The sequence below is a fragment of the Cynoglossus semilaevis genome, chromosome 6 (assembly GCF_000523025.1).
Source record: "Cynoglossus semilaevis isolate Cse_v1.0 chromosome 6, Cse_v1.0, whole genome shotgun sequence".
NCBI lineage: Eukaryota > Metazoa > Chordata > Actinopteri > Pleuronectiformes > Cynoglossidae > Cynoglossus > Cynoglossus semilaevis.
Genome location: NC_024312.1, coordinates 9,751,303 through 9,760,673, shown reverse-complemented (window position 1 = coordinate 9,760,673; position 9,371 = coordinate 9,751,303). Strand labels below are relative to the sequence as shown.

At 38.0% G+C, this 9,371-nt stretch overlaps 1 protein-coding gene across 1 annotated transcript in view; it reads right to left on the bottom strand.

The window, feature by feature from the left end:
* The window catches only part of otogl (otogelin-like), a 37,814-nt gene extending 28,831 nt beyond the window's left edge, over positions 1 to 8,983 (bottom strand). The window contains exons 1-14 of the mRNA XM_025056339.1: positions 8,761 to 8,983; positions 8,257 to 8,299; positions 7,995 to 8,040; positions 7,678 to 7,756; positions 7,488 to 7,580; positions 5,700 to 5,854; positions 5,041 to 5,162; positions 3,802 to 4,007; positions 2,028 to 2,152; positions 1,675 to 1,781; positions 1,466 to 1,572; positions 685 to 789; positions 483 to 591; positions 343 to 389 (exon numbers count right to left, since the gene is read on the bottom strand). Of these exons, the coding sequence (XP_024912107.1) occupies positions 343 to 389; positions 483 to 591; positions 685 to 789; positions 1,466 to 1,572; positions 1,675 to 1,781; positions 2,028 to 2,152; positions 3,802 to 4,007; positions 5,041 to 5,162; positions 5,700 to 5,854; positions 7,488 to 7,580; positions 7,678 to 7,756; positions 7,995 to 8,040; positions 8,257 to 8,299; positions 8,761 to 8,869 (1,453 nt within the window). The 5' untranslated portion in view covers positions 8,870 to 8,983. The remainder of the gene's footprint in view (positions 1 to 342; positions 390 to 482; positions 592 to 684; positions 790 to 1,465; positions 1,573 to 1,674; positions 1,782 to 2,027; positions 2,153 to 3,801; positions 4,008 to 5,040; positions 5,163 to 5,699; positions 5,855 to 7,487; positions 7,581 to 7,677; positions 7,757 to 7,994; positions 8,041 to 8,256; positions 8,300 to 8,760) is intronic.
* Between the last annotated feature and the right edge of the window lie 388 nt (positions 8,984 to 9,371).

The following is a 9,371-nucleotide window of genomic DNA, read 5'->3' as shown; positions in this document are numbered from 1 at the left end:
ACGCCTCGGAACGCCCCCCCCCCAGAAGAGCTGGAGGAAGTGTCGAGGGAGAGGGAAGTCTGGGTGTCCCTGCTATTTTTAGAGTTTCTGTTTTATGACATGTTTATATTTTTTCCATGTGCATCCACCCTTTGCTTTGTGTATTGGACTGTAATTACATGCGTTTTTTTTTTTTGGTTTTGTTTTTTCATAGTTAGGTTGTGTTGTACTAAAAGTATCTCTACCTGTGTTTCCGTGTGTCACGTCAGTGCACTATAATATTAATAGCATTAAACTCAACTTGTCTATTCTTTAACAATCCTTAGTAATTCCGCTTCAGTCACCTTACGGTAACAGTCCTACCTGTGCAATTGTTTTCAGTGCAGTTCCACACTCCCCCGAAGCACACACTAAATAAAGAAAAAAAAAAAAAAAGGGGTTTAAATATTCGCAGCCCATCTTACTTAATAAAGATGTGTCACATATGAGAAATATGTACTCACCAAACACTGCACCCTTGGTGAAGTTCGTGTCCTTGCATGTAGGACGTTCCGTGGTAAACACATGGACACTGAGAGACAGCGATGCAGGTTCCATTCTGAAGGATAAGACCTGTGAAAACACGTTCTGAATTCAGATCCTTCGGGTCACCTTTACCGAAAAAACAGAAAGCAAAGTACAGTATTGAACGCACTCCTCACGTACCGTCAGGACAGTAGCAGCCATCCAGACAGTGCAAATTGGTTCTACAGGTTGGTGGACAGCAACTGATGCAGTCTCTGTAGACAAAACTGTCCTCACAGCCATCATCTACAATAAAAAAAACATGAACCTTTCAGACAAAAAGTATAGAACAGAAGCACAGCTACTGCTTGATTTAATTTCAAATACATAGAACCAGCGTAAAATATGTGCCAAAACAATCATGCAAATTATATTTACAGGCAGGTACGTCATTAAATTACCTATTTGACGTCTCGTTCCCTTACAAGGAGCTCTTTGTATTTTTTTTTTTTTTGAATTTAAAATATCAGCTGAGCTGTAAGCGAAGTAAGTACTAAAACAAGTATGTTAAACGCTGTAGAAATGTCAAATAAAATAAAATCAATGAAGAAAGTGAAGGTCCAAGTCCAGTCACCAAGATTTGGACACAGATATGCTTAAAATCGATTGGCTGATTCGCTGAGATACGCTGAATATTTCATGAGATGAGGATTTGAGTCGGTGTCCGTAGAGAGCGCTGGTTAAGGCCGAATTTCTGGGTGTGCGTAGAAATTAAATCCCTATCGTTAATAGGGATTTAATTTTTCGGCACATCAGAAAATGAATCTTCAAAACCAGAAGCAGTTTTTATAGTGGATTTCCTTCGTTAGGGCATACATTTTTTTTTTATGCTTTCATTTATAATTTGGACAGACGTCGTCGACAGCGTTTTACTTTACAAACCCACAAGTTCAAAAGAGCACAAGGTAACGGAGTAACTTACTACAAGAAGGGAAGCTATCCCTCCACTCTCTCACTGGGTATCCAACATGTGAACACGCTCGGGTGTACTCAACTAAGGCTCGACAGAATGTTTCTTCATCATCCGAACTGGGGAAAAAAGACGTTTTTTTTTTTTTGTCATTTTTTTCTATAATAATAATAATAAAAAAAATAAGAACCCAATGATCACTGTGTGCTTCTTCAACTCACATGCAGAGGTCAGATATGCAGCTGGCTACGAAAGGATTTGGGTCGATGTTTTCGTGGCACGACAAGAATGGGAAAAAGAGAAGAGCGCTACATTTCTCTATGGCATCCTGCGCACAAATACAATATAGTTGTTATGTATGTGCGCATGACATTGTACAAGAACAAAAGTCGAGCAAACCAAACCAAAAGTGACAAGTAATTGCATTTTTACTTTTGAAATAAAAAAAATGACTTTCTTCTAATTAAAAAAAAAACAAAAACAAAATGAACAGCATTTGTTCTTTCATTCATTATCATCCATCTAGGGTTGGGTTGTGTTCATTGTTATGGAATGGAATTTCTTTGGTTCTTACATTTATGTCTGACTCAGACTGGCAGGGCCCAGTGAAGTCAAGATCTACTGAAGGACAGGCCCTCTCGTGAGGCAAATCCACTGCCCAGCTGTTAGCAAACACTGCAGGCTCATCCGTAGGTATACCTTAAACACAACAGGTCGCAGAGGTGGGACCAAGTCCTTGCTTTGCAAGTCACAAGTAAGTCTCAAGTCTTTGCACTCAAGTCCGAGTCAAGTCTCAAGTCAAGACAGGCAAAGTCCGAGTCGAGTCCAAGTCAAGACTTAAAAAGTGTCAAGTCAAGTCCCAAGTCCTTACGTTTCTGTCTTGAGTCCTTTTAAAAATAATAATATATTTACACAGATCACTTTGGGTTTTGGGAGAAAGCATCAAGTCTTGTCGAGTCGAAGGGCTCGAGTCCAAGTGAAGTCACGAGTCATTGATGTTAAAGTCCAAGTCGAGTTGCAAGTCTCTTTACATTTTGTCAAGTCGAGTCTAAAGTCGTTCAAATTGATGACTCGAATCTGACTCGAGTCCAAGTCATGTGACTCGAGTCCACACCTCTGATAGGTTGTCATGTTAATAAAACAATATTTATGAGAAAATATCAAATTTAAAATAACCTTAATTTCCCGAAGGGAACTACCAAAGGATTAATAAAGTTCTATTTATCTATCGATCTTCCTTTCTTGCTCTCTATCTAGCTAAAAAATGGCATTGGGTTTAGCCTATTCTAAAATGTCATTAAATAAATATATACAGATTGATTAACATACGTTATTATACTTTTGTGAACAATTCATTTACTAAAAGTTTAATACCCAAAATCAGTTGTTTTTCCACGGATTAGCTGACGTCATTTTCTTCTAAGACCTTCCTGTAATAAATCTTCTTGGCTTCTACGAAGTATATACTGATTACAGTACACCTATATACAGCATATTGACATATATTTGATGAGACATAGTTTTGTAAAATGATCATGTTTCTTTGTTCTATTTTTTCGCGACCCCGTAATGGATAAGCGGCTATAGTCAGACTCGAGTCATCAATTTGATGACTTTAGACTCGACTTGACAAAATGTAAAGAGACTTGCAACTCAACTTGGACTTTAACATCAATGACTCGTGACTTCACTTGGACTCGGGCCCTTTGACTCGACAAGACTTGATACTTTCTCCAAAACCCAAAGTGATGTGTGTAAATATATTATTATTTTATTTAAAAGGACTCGAAACAGAAACGTAAGGACTTGGGACTTGACTTGACGCTTTTCAGTTCTGACTTGGACTCGACTCGGACTTTGCCTGTCTTGACTTGAGACTCGACTCGGACTTGAGCGCAAAGACTTGAGACTTACTTGTGACTTGTTCAAATTGATCTGACTTGGACTCGACTTGGACTTTGCCTGTCTTGACTTGAGACTCGACTCGGACTTGAGTGCAAAGACTTGAGACTTACTTGTGACTTGCAAAGCAATGACTTGGTCCCACCTCTGGTATTATATGATTCATCAACCAAAAATGATTTTGTTGAAAAACTTTGCTTACTGTGTCAAATATTACAATCTGGTTACATTTTTTTAAAATCACCTTCTATGTTTTAAGATAATAAGAACTTTATAGCTGTGAACTGCCAACAGCTGTTGGACCTCTGACTGATTTGGTCTTCAAATTACTGCATACCTCTCAGCTTACTTGAAACAATAATAGGTCACAGTCAGTGCAAAAAAAAAATTACCCATGTGTGGCTGCTGAGAGTTGAAAAAACGACAATCAAGGGCACTGGTCTTACCACGTGCAGTGAGGAGGTCATCACCAGCAAAATGGTTGAAATTTCCACATAGGCCGCATGAAGAATCCTGGTGCTCTTCACTCATCTTCAGATAGACACCAGAACCGCCATCCCAGGCCAGGGAGAAGCCGAAAGCGCTCTTCACCAGGAGGTAATCAGCAAGTCGTTCAATGAAGACGCTGCCAATAGTCTGCGGCAGAATTAGCCTGCCTCACAGAGACAAGTGCAAATGAAGAAGAGACATTAGGTAAATAGCTGTTTTGTTAATGGTACAATTGTTAATTAATCATTTGCTTTCTAATTTGGAACGGATCATATGCTAGATTCCCCTCCTGGCACAAATAGGAATGCACCCAAGTCAACTTCAATTCAACTACTGTAATTTCCGGACTATTGAGCGCACCTGAATATAAGCCGCATCCACTAAATTTAAAAATATATAGGCCGCTTCTCTATTAGCCAAAAGTGTCTACATTATAACATGGGATATTTACTTATTTATATTAATTAAATAAATGCTTTTTTCCTAACAGTGCCTGCGACACGGCTGGTTACACGTTAGCTCTTTCCGGCTTTGGCGCCCCGACCGTAGTTGGAATACACATGGGAGAGGCTAGCATTAGCTCCGGGGCTAACTCCCTTCACTTTGTGCTTGTCCGCAGCAGAGCTAAACCGAAACAGGTGAAGTTGGGGGTCTTTATTAGCCTACCAAGTCGTTGATCTCTAGCGGTATGAACTTCGTTAGCCCGGAAAAAATAAATCAAATAAATTAGCCGCATTATTGTTTAAGCCGCCAAGGTTCAAAGTGTGTGAAAAAGTAGCAGCTTATAGCTAACCAGAAATTACGGTACTTGTACCTTAAAACACGAGTCAGCGACCCAATGCTCAAAACGGCTTTTCAACGGGTTTTTCCTGAACCAGAGTGTTATTTGTAATCCTAATCAGGTTCAGTGTCTCGTTACCTACATGTTAGTTCATTTCAGTAGGTCAACAAGTTGACCAGGTCAACTAGCTGGAGGTATTTTAACTTCAGGAACTACTGTGAGATTATACATTATAAGTTATCGTAGTTTCTGGACTGGAAGTCGCTTCAGCCAAAAAAAAAAAAAAAAAAAAAAAAAAAAAAAAAAAAAAAAAAAAAAAAAAAAAAAAAAAAAAAACAACAAACATAATGAAGAACAAGAAAAACATATATAACCTATCCATAAAGGTAACAACAATGAATACACACACTCATACCTGCGGCCTCCCTGGTGGACTTGATATCCAGATATGTAAATCTCTTCCTCATTTGGGAAGAACAGACTGAGAGCCCTTGCGCAGGAATATACGCTCCCGTCGCACACTCTGCTATTGTGGACCTGAGATGTTGAGACAAACATTAGTGGACAATCAAAGGAAAGTGTTCATTGCCAGTGACACTGACCATTCTTTTAGACTTTTAGTAAAATGTGTAAAACTGTATGTTCTTCTATTTTTTTTTTAAAAACAATCCTTGTGTCCTTCATTCCTAAATTTCACTTCCCAATTACTATTAAACCATATCCCTGTGTTACTGTATCACAAAAGCGATTAATACCGTGCAGTTATTTAATAATGAGTGTCAAATATTGCCAGCAGGTGGCAGAAATCTTGGAACAGCAGTAAAAACTAAAATAAAAAAAATAAATAAAAAAACACACAAAGAGCAAACAGGAAAAATCCAGGCGTTACCATTCATGTAAGGCCTATTTTCAATATTTTGGTACATTAAAAACACCTTTTTAAGGTTAACATTTTTTTTTATTTATGATAATAAATGAGTAACAACTATTGTTCTCTAACACAGAGATGCTGTTTATTTCAGTGGTTTTGTTTGTTTTCAAAAAGCAAGAAAAGACCCTATTTGACGCTCTTACCCACACAGTGTACTGAGGTGTAGATGAATGACAGTCCTGAGCCAGAATGTATGAGCAGGTCCCAGGAAAGTAGAAGTATATTCCATCAAACGTTTCATAGTGGTGTTGACCCCATGATCTGCAAATTCCATCTCTGTCCTGGCCCTGGTTTGGTACTAAGAAGGAACGGAGCAGAAAAGTTAAACAAGGAAACATTTGTCCAAAACCAAACTTATGGTTCGTGCAGACGACGTATATTAAAGCTAACATTAGTTTCATCACAAACAAATATATTTTCTTCAATGAGAAACTTTTCAACATTTCAATCATTTGTTTGGATCGCACATTCCGAGATTCCAATCTTCGTACTGACTCCATGAAGTTTTTTGCCTTATGAGTACTGCATGAAAAAAAAAAAAGGAAAGTGAAATCTGAGTAAATCTCATAACCACCACAGTGTGTGCAGGTAATTAATTTCTGCTGAATGACTTGGAGGAAAGGCTACATATCCATGTGCACGCACTTGATATTGTAAGTTACAGCTCCTGTAGTCACGTACAGATCCTATTTTTGTTTTACTGTAAGACCTTTGCGGTTACAAATATTGATTGACACAGTCTGGTAGCAAAAATAACTTTTTTTTTAGCTATGTTAAAAGTGAAAGTGACAATTGTAGTGAAATTTGAATTTGGGTTTGAATTACTGTAACAGGGTTTAAACATGGTTGGTATATTTAAAAACATTTTAGGATAACTGATATATGTTTAATAATTCATTTCTTAAATAGTTTCCACACTTTCCTAAAGAGGGAAGATTTAGTATTTTCACTGAAAATTGTAATTCTATTTGTAAGGCAACAAGTACTTTACAAATGAATACCTGTATAGCTCTGAAAAAACCTTGCAGGAGAAAGTGTCACAACTTCATTTTCTTCCCTTCGCCCTTGCTCAGAAAAGGATTGTATTAGTGATTCTCAATAATTCTGCAACTGACAATTTTGTTTTGCACATTGTTGATATACTGCTTAAAATTCCTATTCCTACATAATGTTCAGATTTTCCCTCTTAATACCACGGCATACGTTTCAAATTAGATACAGATCTGTAATGTTTGTTGAGATTTTGGTAAAAGGAACCACCTTGTCAGTGGGATAAGTATTTTTGTAACTAATCAATGCTGCCTGTGCATACTATGTATGCAGGTTTGTCATCCTATGACCACCAGTACACTCCAATAGTTTCACAAATGCAGACTTTCTGACCTTTGGCTCATAGCCTAAACGGTCTCAAACATCTCAAAAGTCAAAAGCCAGTGAAAACTGTGGTTTAAAAATGGATTGAAAACAGGAAGTGATTTAACCTGCAACTCATTTTCAAGTAACTTGCCCCACTATTTGAGAAGTACTGTTCTAGCCAAACCCAAAATGGAGTACGTTGTATTACTACAGTTGTCTTAAGTTGTGATAAAGGCATGAATTAAAAGTTCAGAGTGATGCAGTGAATGCAATTATTTGACTTTGGAAGGTTGCTTTAAATAAAATAAACTGGACTTGATTACCACTGATTTAACTTGTGCATCATGTTTAAGTTGTGTATGATATAATAGCAATACAAACAAAACTGGCTTAATATAATTACAGTACGGCCTCGCTACTCCGTGGTTCTCCTTTCGCTCATATTATATTATTATTATATAATATATTATTATATAATATTTCAAATGAAATATTCAACTAAGTACTAGGATGAACTGCAGTGCTGTGTGTGTGTGTGTTTGCGTGCGTGCATGAATGCGATTTACAGTACTCACTGATCTGGCAGCGGTCTCCCAGTGCTTGAAACTGAGTGCAGTCACACAAACCACCCTCTTGACACCAGCCACCATTGAGGCAGTCACAGTGTTCTTGGTGGGGGAAACATGAACAAACGGAGGCTTACTTTACTCTGGAATGGTTGCACTTGGAATCACTTCAAACATTTTTTTTTTTTTTTTCATTTACCTGAAGAAGAATCTCTGGAAGTGTAGTTGTGTAAAATGGTACGTGAAAGGGTACCCTCTGACAGCAGCGGTCCATAGGTCTTAGAAAAAAAAAAAGAATAAACAACACAAGGAGTTCTTTAATTAGGTCTATTAGTGGTTCCGTGACGTCGGTGCACCTGCAGTTGTAATCTAAAATGAGTCCGAGTGCGAGGGGAGGAGGTTTATGTGTGAGCAAGTGTATCCTCATCCTCCACAAAGGCCGCTTTGTGCCGCCTGGGGTGTTGCGCATGTGGGTGCCCTGACCTCCTCTGGTTCTCTTAGGTATAGTGTACCAACCTCTTCCCCAAGGAGATCCCGTTTCCTCCGAAGTGCATTAACCCCTCTGCAGGCACACACAAACACGCACATTAGTGGGTCGAAACAGTCCGAAGGAACAGAGCGCACTTTGTAAAAATTTCAACTCTGACTCTGCACAAGTTCACATCCCCACATCCATTGGTGTTTGTCATGTGGGGGAAAAAAACAACAAAAAAAAAAACATGTAACATTGTTTTAAAACTGCGAAAGAGAATCGGCTATTGCCTTTCACTTGATTTACCTCTGAAGTCGCCTTTCTGTCAATGAAAGTCTGCTCCGAGCCCCTGAAAGAAGAATCAGAAGTTTCAAAAGAATCGAACACGTTCATATAACCGTTGATCACCGTGCAGTTGTATATTATGATTTATGTTTGTTACAATTTATATAAGCAAACACTGGTCGACGCTCTGTCATATCCTATATGATAAATTATAAATAAATAATAATAAATATATAAATTATATTAAAGTATATAGAATATCCAGAGTTTGGTATGTTACTTCACCTTCAAAATATCTTGCTTGTGTATTTATGATAATTCTCAGCAAGAAAAAGAGTAACAAAAAACATTTTTATACATTAGATTCTCCTTTTGAGTTGGTCCTTGCACACGAAAGTTTGGGTTTTTTTTTTAAAGTTGCATCTTAAATGATAAATAATAACTAAAATATTATTTATGTGATTAAATTACACTTCACCACAACAAGGCTCGTTAATTCAACAAAGAAAACAATGTCTCACTTACCTTCAATTAACAGACAGTGGAAGACTGACAACGACATAAAAAGGAATAGCTTCACTCTCCACGTTAATGTCATCTCAGAGTCCTGAAGGCACATGTCCAGCCGAAACATTAACGCTGCATGTCAGGGCTCCCGGGAGAAAACGAATCAGCTGTGGGTGATGGTCAGAAGCACTGGATTATGTCTATCCTTGTGGAGGTCTGGGCGGTTACTGAATCAGCCGTGTTAATGATTCGATTCTTTGTAATGAATCAGAAGACACCTGTCCGACGTCTCTAATAACCCGGATCTTTTCGTAGTGATGTGTCGTTCGCGAGTGATTTGTTCAAAATGAACGAATCTTTTATATGACTCCCGAGTCTGATGAAAGATTCGTGACTACCGAGTCATATTAAATATTTGTTCATATTGAACTCACGAATCACTCACTGCTAACTAATTACACTCTGCGAACTAATCACTCACTGCGAACTAATCTTTCACTGTGAACTAATCTTTCACTACGAACGAATTACTCTCTGCAAACTAATCTTTCACTACGATACAATTACTCTGCAAACTAATCTTTCACTGTGGACTAATCTTTCGCTGTGAACGAATCATTCTCTGTGAA